Here is a 14,516-nt window from a genome sequence, read left to right as displayed (position 1 = left end):
AGGTATCAGAAGTATAGCCATACATTTTGCATGCGTACATACCTATATGAGGTAGAACAGAGAGGAATAATAAATACCTTTGTCAAAAAAGGCACGTTTTCTGGAGGCAAAGTATTGATGAGCTTGGGTACGCTTAATAAATCATTTATTCCAAACTATGGCATGCAGGATATCAATATCACAGTTTACAGCAAAGCGAGTTGGGTAGTTGGTCAGAAACAAACAAAATCATCAAAACGAAACCCCACTCGATCTTCCCCATGACTTGTGCCCGCTGCTTTCTGTCCCGTGGCGTTCTTCTCCCAGTTTTCAGTACAACAGAAAAACCACAGCAATCCGTTACTTGCCCAGTTACAGCACAGACCCAGCGCACATGCTAAGGAGATGCAGGTAGGCTTTAACGAGGAAGCACTGAAATGAAGAGAAATCCTATGTCTCTGAAGAGACAGATGTTATGCACACCCTCCAACAGTCACACACTGCACCTGTACAAATACTGAAATATTACTACAGTCTTTTTTTACATGGAAACTTCAAGGCACTTAAACTTTAATGAATTAAGACTGACATAGCCTCAGTTTTAATGTTGGAGTAGCAGAGGTCCAGAAACACTAAGCGTTATACGAACATACAGAATCAGTGATATAGGGCAAATAACTTTACTTCCAGGCCTGTGACTTAACCACTGCTGTTCCTTTCCACTAAGATAAATAGCAAAGAAAGCAGGAAATATAATTTATAGAATTCTCCTGCATATTCAAATTCTTTATGAGACTAAAACACTTTAATTTACATGTGAAAATACCCAGTGTTTCCTGAGTAGGCACCCAGTACTTTTAAAGGCAAAGGCAGGAAAAAAGCGGAAAATACAGAGAAAAAAAAGATCTGATAGAAATGTGGAATATACTAGAAATATTAATGATTAAAAAAGACAATGTAAGGCACCAAGAAAATAGTTATTATTTAATATAATTCTTAGAAGTTGAGGTAGCTAATGCTGGATGAACTTTTCTTTCCTTATGTGTACTGACAAGGATGTCAAGAGGGATGTGAAAGATAAAATACCTCTGGCTGACCTGGCGGTTTGGAAGTTGTCAGCCCTTGTGACCCAAAGGAAACGGGACTGCTGATACAATAATATCGAGCAAAACATTTAAAGCTGTGACTAAATTCCACTGCAGCTAAACACTCTTAAGTTTAAATGTGTCTAGGACTGCACCACCTCCACCTACAAAACCACAGTTGCTAAGACAATTTTTTCTCTTTTAATTGTAAATCTGGTCATTCTCTATTTTAAAATTTCCCCCAAATTAGGTCCTGTGGCAATTTACTAACAGAAACGAAGATATATTAACTACTATATACAGGTATCATTATTTTCTTGTCATATATTGTTTTCAATCTTTCTTCTAAACTGCTTCATAGCAGCTGAAAGTAAATGCATAAAATTATCTTTAATACTTCTTGAAAAGCCAGACATTATGTAAAATGTAAAACAACAGTTCGGATACATTGTAGTAGAATCTTGACAAGACAATAGAAAAAACTTTGATATTGCTGTAGGTGACCCTGCTTTGGCAGGAGGGTTGGACTAGATGACCCACAGAGGTCCCTTCCAACCCCTACTATTCTGTGATTCTGTGATTGCGCATGTATAAACACAACTGTATGCCAATTCCATCGACATCTTTCATTAACCTTATTCCATCTCCATTTGCCTTGTACTTAATTTCTCATAGCCTCGTAAACATTTTATGAGCACAGTCATATTGGCATACACCTACATACACTTTGAAAAAAATGCAAGCCTTTTATATTTTTCTCTTTCACCTGGGATTCGGAATATTTTTTGTTGCTTTTCAATTCGCAGAATTTTGAGAAGGGAAGCAGGAGTTGTCTTTCCCATGTCTATGTTAGTGACCAATACATAAAAAACACAACCCCTAAAAATATTGTCCTTGGAAAGGTGTTTCAGAGGAAAAAAAATAAAAGAGTGAGAAAGCCTTTGAAAAGGTAAACCATTCTGTCGCCTGAATCAACTCTGCATGTGTGCAATTTAGATTTAAAATCATAAAAAAAAATCATATATTATAGGGCTTTTGTCACTTAGCTTAACCTCCTTCTCCAAAACTGTATCAGATGTACTTTTATCATTCCTCTTACCTAGCCTTTAAAAACATCTAGTGACAGGGAATACATTATCTTCTTGGGCAATTTATTCACATAATATTACCTGAATTAGAAGTGTTATCTGCAGAATGCCACACAATGTACTGCTTTTTAAAGCTCAATTTTTGTGGGCAGAGTGTACTTTTGCTGAAAAAATGTACTGATCCTTGGTTTGCTTTCCATTTCGCTTCTCTACTAATTTACAATAAGAGGTTGTGGGATATAAACTGCGGAAAAATCTGAACAAACTGTCAGCAGCAGCTGAGAAGCAAATGGTTCAGTGCAGAGTTCCAATCATAGGATCCAAAGTAACACCAACAGGAATATTAAGTGGAATAGAAGGAATAAACATGGAAGTAGCAAGAAGGAATTCCTTCATATCTTAGCAGATCTACATGAGGTGGTTTCCTCTGCAAAATATTACTCAGAAACTATTCTGAGACATTGAGGTGTATAGAGTTTTCCCCCCACATAAATGGAATAACATACCTGCCTCTCCTGCCCTCTTCTTCTAATCTGATTTGGAAAGTTAAATTGGAAAGCCTGTTAGTTTCATGACCGAGCTGTCTGGAGAGGAAAAAGCATTGGACAAGCCTACATGCATCAGCCGGCTGCAACGTTTGCAGGGAAGTCCACCTTCCCTCCGCGAGTTATGGAAATAGTAAATGCATTGATTCCAGTAACGAGCATCTCTAGATTTAAACAGGTCCTTAAAAATGCAGTTTACTTAATGATGCAATAACAATAAAGTGATAATAAGGAAGAGAGTTCAGTGAGGCACTGGAATGTAACATTGATTTAGACCTTTTTTCCCCCCCCAACCCTTCAGGTCAATCACTGGGCTGCATTAATTGTACAGAGTTATAAAAGAAAGCGAGGAAATCAGTCCTCACATGCACACGGTTGGATTTTACTGGCAGCCTAGAAAATTTCCATGCTAATTTGGAGGGAAATATCTTGTCAGAAGTATCACTCAACTTAACATAGTAGCTTCTCTCATGACATATTATGGTCTGCCTTTAAAGACAAAGAGCATATAGGAGGCAATCAGAGCATACAGGAGGCAATTATACAATGTTCTGCAGTGGACACCACTGGGGAAAAGCTATCAGCACTGTGGTTCAGAAACAGCATTTCTTCCCATAAATTCAGTACGTTTGAAAATCTACTGGTCCAAATAGATGAAACACCACAGGGCTGTGTAAATTTACAACTGCCAGATTCTGAAGTCGAGACAAATTTTTAGCATATTTGTCCCTTCCAAGTCATAAAGACCTACTGTCTCAAAGAGTTCTTCTATTTGTTTCTGATGGAAAACATCAGCATGGTTCTCTGGATCTGCTAGGAAAGCCAAAACCAACTCTAAACGTGGACTTGCAAAACCAGAAAATGCAGGAATGAACAAATAAATCAAAACTCACCCGTGCCATTGTAAGCAGTGCAGCATTTCAGTAAAACTAGCAAAAAATACTGGGCATCCCCTACGAGGCTCTGATGTTACCATCAAAAAAGAAGAGAGAGAAGGTCCTTTAAAAGGTGGCTCAAGTTACAGTGTAGGTAGCACACTTAGACAGACATTTATGTACAGTCATCAGAAGTCCAGGCACTCAGGAGGGACACAGAAATGCAAAGAAACCCAAGCTGACTGTGAAGCAATGCTGTGACACATGATAAAACATTTGCCCATTTGGGAACACATCCTAAGTACCGTGTTTCTACCTGTTTCTTCCAAGTCAGCAAAGACAAAACTGCTCATCTAGCCTCTAAACGAGCAAAGTGAATAGTGAAATAGATTCTCTCCAGCTTGAAATAGAGTAGGAAACTTTAAACAAGCCGTTGTCCTCTAAAAATTGTTCAGAAAGTTAGGAACTCAACAACAGTACCAATGGAAAAAATTGTCCTGTGGAGCTGGTTATGCCTAAATCAGTCAAAGTCGGTGACCCAGCAGTCAATCTCTTGTCACTCACCCCTGATCACTCATCTCAGGACAGCTACGGACATTTCTCTGCCTCATAACTGGAATTTACCGCTCACTGTCACCCAGATTAACCTTATGCAAGTCAGCACCACAACTGAAATGTACACAAGAACTATTACTTTTCTCTAAAATTCGAATTCAGATGGAGCTGTTAAATATGGAAGCTGACAGTATCTTGAGAGTTTATAGACTTCCATTTGCTATCACGTTTTTTGTTCTCCAATCAAGCACAATAACTTCAGCTGTCCATTAAGAACATTTCATTTTCGTGTACTGCAGCACTATAATTTTACTTTGAGTGATTCAAATTTTTCACTGATATATTTGTGAAGAAAAACTGCCTGTAGACTCACATTTTCTCGTTCATTCCTCTTATATTTTGCATTTTCAAGATATGGCAATTTGTTCTCTGTAGGAAACAGGAATTCAAGCCTATAGCATCTGGGTTACAGTGAACCAACATCAGGAATGGGTAGTAACTTTAGAGAAAAAGATTACAAAGAGAAAACACTGAGCAACATTATTTCTATGACAATATCAGTCAAATATCAACAAATCAAAAGCCTAGCCTGCAGTGCTCTGGTCCTCACATCTATACATTAAATCGTCAGTAGTAACACGAGGATTTCATAAAGGGCTGCTCATTCCACTTGGACACAGAAATATTCCTTGTCCCAAAACCCAATCACAATAAAAACAAACCCCAAGCTCTTCCGAAATGTTGGCAGTGGCTGGGAGCAGGAGCATTGGGTGAGAGGAAGACAGGAGAATGAAGGCTGGCTTAATAATGAGGCCAAAGGTTTGAGCAGATAACCTCATCGTTTCACCAAACAGGAAATGCCTTTTCAGATGTGGACTTGAATTCATGTCAAGCCAGTACTCAACTGATTACAAGCGTCTTCAATGGTCATGGATTACTCATCAGCTGCTTTCCAAACTTCTCTTTGACACACCCCAGCAACCCAAAATTCAGCATTTCTCCGCTTCGCACAGAAATCCATGATTTCCGATGGAATTCATAGCACCCTTTTTTAAGCATATTGTTCTAAAAGTATAGTTTTCTTCCTTTCTTATCCTAATCAGACATCAACACAGCAGCACCCTGATGCTTGCTAGAACGGGTGCCCAGCGTTGGGTTCTACGAGTTTGGCAGTGTACTTCTAATCCAGAAGTCAGTTTAAGAGCTGAAACCGCCAGGTTTCTAGGATTTTTGCTCCCTGTCAGCCTGCAATACAAATCATGAAGGATCCAGGAGAGTCAACCAGCAGGAAACTAGACCACAATCAGAACAAACCATCCGTTAAATAATTTCTTCATTTAGACAAATGGAATACAATTGTATTAAGAGCTTCCGTGCAGCTGTATTTAGTTCTTCTCTGTAGGACAGAAGTCTAGAAATAAAATTTTATTTTGAAATATATCACAGAATCACAGGTTTATCACACACACAAAAGAATCTGAAAACCACCCTACCAATTTTCTGTCAAAGGTGGAAAATTAAGTCATACGACCCAGCAGACGGAGATTCCTCCTGCCCCCCGCTTCCCAGAAATAAAAGATTTTTAAGTTCAGCTGAGTTCAGCATAGAAATAACAGATACCATAGAAATAACAGATACCATAGAAATAACAGATACCATGCTGGGAAAATATTTTGACAGAATTACCGATAAGACAAATGAAACTAATATATATACCACCAGATTCACAAATAATAATGAAACTGTTTATATCTCATCTCCATAGAAGTTGTTGCAGAGGGCTTGTGTACTGTGAGACTCCAGACAATGTAATATACTACACAAATGCATAATTATTCACAGATCCTAGGGACTAATTTTCTTGCAGCAATAATAATTCAGAAATCTCCTACAACAATAATTGCTTAAAGAATCTCTTAACTGGGAGCAGAACATCTGAATATTTGTAAAGACAGCTTGAAAAAAAACAATTAAAAAATCTTATATGACACATAGGAAATGAAACAAGTCAACTGTTATCTGAGGAGAAGCAAGCAGAAACCAAAACACACCTCTCCAACCATGGCTTTTCACAGTCCTCTAAATACATTTCAGTTACTTTTCCTAAAACCTTTACAACAGAAAATAATACAACTGGAAAACTAGCATTATTTTTACTCATCTGCTGTGAACTCTGCCCTATTCTTGTCTTTACAGGATTTATTTTCGTATTTTTCTTTAGTATCTGCATTTTCTTTTTAAAGTTATACCCCTGCACCTCACCTCTTGAAGTTTTGTTTCACCAGTCTTGTGTCCTCCTCACCAAATGATAAGACGACCTGTGGCATCTGTCTGCCCAGTTTTCTGAAGTGCCAAACAGCTTTAACTTGCTTTGGTAAAACTCTGGATGTTACATAGATCGATTTTACCCCTGTCATATAACTCTGAGAACATCATTATCTACCTGTTAGTCTGTGATGGAGCCATAGAAACTGGGCAGACAAATGGGGAAAACAACATTGTTCTGTGTATTAAATTTTCCCTTCCTATGTAGCAGAGCATATTGATCCACTGGAGTCTGGTAAAGCAGCTAGTGACAAAGCAGATCTCGGGTGCAGGGAATATAGCAGGAGAGATGATGGATGTACTTCAAAAGCCCAGCAGGAGCGCAGAAGAGAAGACCCATGCCTCTCTACAGGGAACTTTCCATGACAGAGCTGGGCACAGGGAGGGTTCTGCATGTGAAGGTTTTCTTATACATATTATACTACTTATAAGGCAGAAGTTCCTACACTGTTCAGTTGGAAGCTATTTCCTTTCCTTGCACACAAAATCGGGGAAAACCCTTTTTTCTCTCCTTGCATTGCCTTCAGCATTCATCATCTGAACTGCCAGAAAGCATGCAGCATCGCATAGCCAACCACGTATTTAAGAGGAGTCTTATTTAGCTCATCGCATATTAGATTATAACACATCTGAATGGCTCTTCAGGTTTCCTTGGCAGTACTGACCTGATCTCCAGTATCGGAGATCATGGCAGGAGGGTCGGAACTAGACAATCTTTAAGGTCCCTTCCAACCCAAACCACTCTATGACTCTATGATTGATCTGATCTCCACCAATTATAACAGGAGCTTAAGCAACTGAGGCTCAAATGATTTGATAAAGGTAGGAGTGTGGCCATTTGTTCTTCCCGAGAGCACGCGGGGCATGGAGGTTGGGCTGGCAGATGCAACACAGGACCTGTGGTAGATCCAAGTGCTTCTGAGTGGTAGGTTGAGGAGCCTGTGCTGAAAATAAGCACCTGACTATTTAAACTGCAATATAAAATGGCGTTAGGCATCTGTCTTTTAACAACTCAATTGAGGCTCCCAGTTCATCTGTTTGTACCTATGCACAGAAACCTAAATTTTGGTGTATTAATCTGTAAACTGAACTCCATCCCTTGTATCTCCTTAGCTCAGCTTGGAAGACAATGTTTAATACAGTATCATTCTAAAAATCTACCATCCCAGATGCGTTTAAATTAGTAGCATTTCACTTTTCAATAACTTAAGTATACATTCAGTTCTTACAATATTTACTCAATAGCTCTAAAAAATAGCTTAAATTGATGACAATCCAAAATAAAATAAAATAAAAAAAATTGTGCAGCTGAGACTACTCAGACTAATGGGGGGGGGACGACAAATTCAAAAACCATACCGCAGTAACCACAGAAAGGGATGCTTACACCATTACGTTTTGAAGTAAAACCGATGAAACTATGTTAACTGCCTTCAGTGTGGTCATAAATGCCTACAGTCATTTAAAACTCTCCTTCCTCTGTAAGTGTGGTCAGAAACAAAATAAGCATGTTTCTGGTCCATGGGCAAATTGCATCGTTACCAGAAACCCGGTACTTAAGAAGCAGCACCACAGTCCATCAGTTCTCAAAGTGTTTTTGAAAGTCCTTTATAGATTTCACCTAACAGTAACAGTTCTACAGAGCAAGATTCTGTAGGAAACAATCCACCAAGTCCTACTCCACCACAGTCTCATCAGCTATTATCTAATGCTTTCTTTATAATTTCTAATCCATAACACAACAGCATAGGTTTTGTTTTCATTCACAGTGCAAGAACCTTTCAGCTGTCACTTCATAAGAACCAAAAAGGAAATAATATATGCTTTTAAATTCTGCACTGTCAGAAACAGATATTCCTTGAGGTGAGTCTATTATATGGAATAATACCTTTAAAAATGTCATATTTAATTAACTGTACAATAAAATGACAAAGGACTGAAGTTTGTGCTGTTGATCCTGCATTGTATTACTCTACCAACTATAACAGTACCATTGACAATAACAATGTCAAAGACTTGTCCTTGAATAGTGATTTCAACATTATTTTGATGATTTTATCAATAGGATCAAAATGTGCTAGCTGATACTCTGGGAGCAATGACAGACAAGAAGCAGCAAAGTATAGGATGCACAGTTTGATACCTGTTTGCAAGCATTTCTGTTTTAAAAAAAGGCCGTTGGTGTCACTTGGGACTTTTCCACACGTCCTCCAAAGGACACAGCGATAGTACTTAGGAGTTTGAATATACAGTTTTAGGTGGAGAGAAATTTCTGGGATAAGTTATACAGAACAAAGATTATGCGCTACAGGTTAACGCCACGTTCAACAATTCAGCACCTCTTGAAACCCTACAGACAGCTGTGTTTAAGATACTGTTCTTTGTGTGAACAGTCCTAGTGCTAAACTCACTACTTACATGGCAACTGAATATTCAGTAGCTCCAACAGCAAGCACAGACCGGCAGCGGTGTAACGCACACAGCAAACGGACAACCTCACGTAAGCATCTGCAGGTAACAACCTAATCAACAAACCCGATGACCACCATCGCACCGTGGGAATCACGTTGAAAATTAACTGCATTCACTGTCACTAAGAAAATCACTCTAAGGCCATTTCCCACTTACATTGCTTCTCATTAGTAGTCATCGAAAAAGTATTTTACCTCCAAACGAATACTTGTTGGCTATTCATTATGTAAGCAGAAACTTTAATGCTATAGCTATGGGGAGCACGAAGATCCTTTGCAGGCCACACTAAATTCCTCTGAGCTTCTCATTGTACCAAACTTCTGTGAAAAGCCTGCAATATGTTAAATAATTCATATAGCATTACCACTAAAAATTTAAATAATTCAAGTGGCACTACCTTTCCTCCTGGTATAAAGACGCATTATTGTTTTTGTTAATTATTAAAGTTGTAGCATTAGCCTCAGCAAGGTTTAATCATCTACTGAAAAAGAAGCCAGCAGTAAGAGCGCATGACTTACGTTATTCATATACTCGCTGAGCAGATCCTGCAGGGCCTGCCGCACGGCGTTGCACTCAGCTACGATTCGCTCCCGGCGGTCGTCTCGCGTGCACGAAGAGTCCGCCATCAGCGCTGCGCCGCTGATGATACTCTCCAGCCTTTCTTCCAGAGACGGTCTGAAGCGGGCCTCACTGAAAGTCATTGGGTCTAAAATAATTTTGTTCTAAAAAACAAAATAAGAGTGGCAAAATTAGGAGGGTGCACAGGTCGTTGGCATTATTTAAGTGTCTCTTATTTCCGTGGCTTCATGGGGTTTTTAGTCTTTCATATGAATAAATTATCTACCAAATTCCTGAAAAATCAATATTACAGAAATATCCGGTAGCTCTGAAATATCAATAAGTAAATAAAATTAAAAATAATTATATACACAAGTAATTCACAACCTCTAGTTATAAAAAGCTACTGTCGAGAGTAAACAACTGGTCCAAACACGCATTTGGGAAGCACATCGTACAAAACAAATCACCACAAACCACTGTAGTATGCATGCAACGTGTTCATGTCTCTCTAACTCTCTATATTATATTATATCTTGAAGTAAACCAAACATTATTCTTTTCCTGAATCTTCTAAAGATTTCTTGAATACTCAGGAAATTCATATGCAAGTTACAAAAAAGTGGAAATGTTCTCTGTTAACTGATTCCTTCACTTTGATTATTTTTGTTAGTAGACTACACTGTTGAAATTCTACTGTATTATCTCAATATTAAATGGAAAAGAAAAATGAGGAAATTTTCTTTAACACTGCAAGAAAACCATTATTAGGTAATCACAATTGGAAAAAAAAGTGAAATATCTCTGATTCTCATTCTGCAGCACATCTTTTAAAAGGTTTTTTCTAAAGGCTCTTCCAAGCTGTTTTTTGTTTGTTTTTAAGTCAGGAAAACATGCTAGGTTTCTTAACTAAAAAGCAGACTACAGGAAGATCGTCTAAAAATGTCTTTAATTCGTCAAATAGCCTACCACTAAGCAAACGATCTTTATTCCACCAGAAAAAACTGTGATTTTCAAAGACTGTTTTTCATTAAAGACATTTAAATTCTTAAATTATGATGACTGCTTATTACCAAAAGTCAAACAGGACTAAAACACATAGATTCTACCCCTCTCAGTGTACAACCTGATGTAACACTACGAGTTTTGAGCGTCCACTAGATTACATTCTGACTTGCCTTTCTCCTTTCGTAGTTCAAGGTAGCAACTACAAAAGCAATAATCGCCTGCTCCCACTTACAGGCACAGAAACCCCACTGTGTAATTCTGCAACCTTTTGCTGCAATCACCCAAAGAAGTTTCATAATTGCATATTGTCTCAACACAGTCTGTAAGCTGTGCCCTTCTCATTTGAGCTTTAGAAGAAAATAAATCACGGAATAGGAATGAAAATGGTTAAAGTATTCTGCTTTCTAATAATCACACCTATTCTGAAGCATAAGGATTTTTGCTAATGAACCATTTTAATTTTCACAACATTTTGATAACTTTATGATTAGCCTATTTCCTTTAATATCCAAGAGCAATCAACAAGCACAAGACAAATGATACGGTTAATTTGAGAAACTACAACACAGTGTATTAAAATGTCAATCAGGATTTAGGGACGTGATGCATAACCAACATCTGCATTTAACATTGAAAATTCTGTTGATTACAAATCAGAACATGCTCAAACTTATTCTAGGCTAAATTCTGATTCCAAGAAAATGTTTTCTTTAATTCGGTGGGACAAGGTTTTTACAAAAGATCTGCTTATTTCTCAATAAAACTTCTAATTAACTACAAACACAAAAAAAACATAACTCTCATTACTATACAGAGAAAGAGGTTCCAGCCTTAAGAAATCTATAACTTCACTGAATGAGTAACTGTTTAAAACTGATAAATACAAGGATATCAGGAAATATATGAAGATTCATTATTTAATAAAAAGGACAAATAGAAGCATTGTAACCAGACAGCATATTGTTCCAGCTCCAGGAACAGCTGACTTGCCAGAACTAAATGCAGCATTACCCACAATGTGAAATAATGTCTCACACGAATTTTCTGGGGTCTGTGTTTCACAGCAGTAAGCAGAGCAGTTTTACAAACATCTAAATTAGAAACGACATCTCTAAGCATTAGGCCTATGCATATTTATGTAGCTGTGCTTTTCAGTCAAATGATAATTCTTGGGATTTTCAGAAATGCACTATATAAATTCATCTTCACAACAGCATATTTAATTTAGTAATAGCGAGACTGAAATTGCATCAAATGAGCTATCTTAGCAATTTCTGTCATTACTAAAAACAAATTATAAAAATAATTACCTGCATGTTTCAGATTATTTTCAGTGTTTCCTTATTCAAATCTAGTTGTGTTTTAAAATGACATTAAAATGGTTGTGGTAACACTTACGTGGTTTTTGTGGGTTTTTTTCAAATGACCACAAAAATGGTCATTGACAAAGAGAGGAAGTTCTCTTCACTAGAGACCAGAGGATTTCCAACAGCCAGCGTACATTCTACTTGTAGGAAACCTCTTTTTCAATCCATAAACTCAATCAAAACAATACCCAGACAGCACTACTGCAGTTCTCATGTTTCAGTTATAGCAACATGGCCAGTCCTTCCAGAAATGCCTCACTTTTCCTCCTCCTCTTATAGACATAGGCGTAAGGTTCTCTGCCCACACAGCAGATTTCAAACAGTGGACCTTACACCTCTCAGCAAGTCATGAATCACATTTTCCTTCTTCGAGGTTTTCGAAGATCCTGCGCGCAGTCCTCTATGAGATCCAAGGACCTGCCAAGAATATATTCCTGGAGTATTTCCATCCTTTTTGAGCCTTGAGGATGAACAACCTGCAAATCAAAGATCTCCAATATCTTCGATCACTGAAACCCATCTCACTATTTGCATAAGTAGTTATGTCATATTCCAGGAATAAATTCAAGAAATTCTGTACAGGCAACATGTAAATATCATCTAGATTTTAAATAATAAAGTGCCTATCATCAAGGGTGTATAATTAATCCAAGCCAGCTTTCCTTACTGTAAAACATAGAAAAGGAACATTTTTGAAGAGAATCTTCAAAAGAAGAGATCTTTATGACCATCAAAAGTGAGCTCATGAGAAACAAAAGACACAGAGTTGTACTCAGTAATTTTTCATCCATACCCCACAAAACTTTTTGTTTGGAATTAATTTCTAGGCTTAAGTAGTCAGTTAAATGTATGTTTGGGTTATTCTGTTAATGACAATTCAGAATCACAGAATAATTTAGGTTGGAATGGACTTCTCGAGGTTACCTGCCTTAAACACCTGCTTCAAGCATATTCAGCTTTGACATGAGGCCAGGTTGCTCAAGGCTTCAGCCAGTCAAGATGAGATGTCCATCCTTGGAGATTTTCCAAACCTTTCTGCCCTCTGTTTCAGTGTTTGATCATCTTCATGATGAGTTGCTTGGTTTTTTTCTCCCCAATACTCCAACAGCATTTTCCATCAATCAGCTTGGACCAGTTATCTGTCATCCCAATACCACGAACCTCAAAGTAGATTCTAACTCCATCTACACCATCCCACTAGGCAGCTAAAGATACCAACTAGAACCCTCCTTAAAGCCTCTTAATTCTGCAGTCCAAAAACTTCCCAGCTCTGCCAGCCTCCCATAATTTGTCACATCATAGAATGGTCGGGGTTGGAAGGGACCTCTGTGGGTCATCTAGACCAACCCCCCTGCCGAAGCAGGATCACCCAGAGCAGGCTGCACAGGACCTTGTCCAGGCGGGTCTTGAATATCTCCAGAGAAGGAGACTCCACAACCTCCCTGGGCAGCCTATGCCAGGGCTCCGTCACCCTCAGAGGGAAGAAGTTCTTCCGCATCTTCAGATGGAACGTCTTACAGTTCAGTTTGTGCCTGTTGCCCCTTGTCCTGTCGCTCAGCATCATTGAGAAAAATCCTTGCGCTAATGCCCACACTCTCACTAACACAGCCTCATAGGTGGCTGATACGCATGGCTGTAAGGGTGCACTGCTGACTCTGGTTCAATTTGTTCTGCCCACCAGGAACATCAAATGTTTTTTTTGCCCCGCTGCTTTCTTAACCCTAACATCACACAAAATACACCAACCTGACCAGAACTAACTTTTGGGCCTCTCAATCCACTTTTATAACAAGAAACACTGCTGGGAAAGCAAACCTTAGAGGTTCTAAGGAAAGAAACAGAACAACTACGCTTTTTAAAAAATATAATAAATAACAATGTAGTTACTTTCTGACAGGTGGTTAAAGATAAATTATATTTTAGATGTTTATTTTTAAACATTTCTCAAATATCTCACAAGGACAACAAGTTTTTGAGCTTTGGGCAAAAGAGAATGGGGATGAGAACCAGCTACATGACTGCTCTTCACATTCAGTTCCCAGAGATATTGTTTTTTGCTTCCGAGAGGTTTTACTCCTTTTCAAAGAAAGTTTGGTATCTAAATGCAACTTCAGATTATGTTATTGACAAGTACAAAGTTCTTACATGTCTATTAACATTACATTAACAAGGAAATAATGGCTTCTTTGAAGGAATTAAAAAATAGTTGCCAGGAAATCCGGCTAAATAAATTCTTTCAGAAGTCTCAAGTTCTCACCACTTCTTGATAGCCAGTTAATGAACGATGAAGATAAACGAATTGGAACATTTTACATTTCTAATTTGGTAACTAACATTAAAGCCGTATATCAAGGACTTACACCATAATTCAGGCCTTATCATTAAGGGTTTCAAGCCTCTTTACAACCCCAGACAGATTAGCATAAACTCTATTTTTGCTGTGAACACAAATTATTTTTGGCTCCAGCTGCTGAAACAAAGTCCAAGAAAATTAATTTCAATATAACTGGAGACTTCTTTGAAAACTGTTAAACTTGTGATAATATCTTCTTTAAGCGTATTATAGTCAACTATTTTCTCTTGTACTCTCCATTTTTTTAATTATATAAAGGTGTGTTTATAGAGTCATTGCAATGTTTACATAAAGAATAAAAAGTTT

The 14,516-nt window shown here is 38.0% G+C and overlaps 1 protein-coding gene across 3 annotated transcripts in view; it reads right to left on the bottom strand.

Annotated features, from left to right (window-relative positions):
* CTNNA2 (catenin alpha 2) overlaps positions 1-14,516 on the bottom strand; it is a 536,393-nt gene that overhangs the window by 359,039 nt on the left and 162,838 nt on the right. For all 3 annotated transcript variants that reach the window (XM_009934739.2, XM_075420290.1, XM_009934738.2), the window contains one exon: positions 9,443-9,646. In XM_009934739.2, coding sequence (XP_009933041.1) covers positions 9,443-9,646 — 204 coding nt within the window. The remainder of the gene's footprint in view (positions 1-9,442; positions 9,647-14,516) is intronic.

Source organism: Opisthocomus hoazin, chromosome 5 (genome assembly GCF_030867145.1).
Source record: "Opisthocomus hoazin isolate bOpiHoa1 chromosome 5, bOpiHoa1.hap1, whole genome shotgun sequence".
Lineage (NCBI taxonomy): Eukaryota > Metazoa > Chordata > Aves > Opisthocomiformes > Opisthocomidae > Opisthocomus > Opisthocomus hoazin.
Note: the sequence above shows the minus strand (reverse complement) of the source record. Positions and strands in the feature narration are given on the sequence as shown.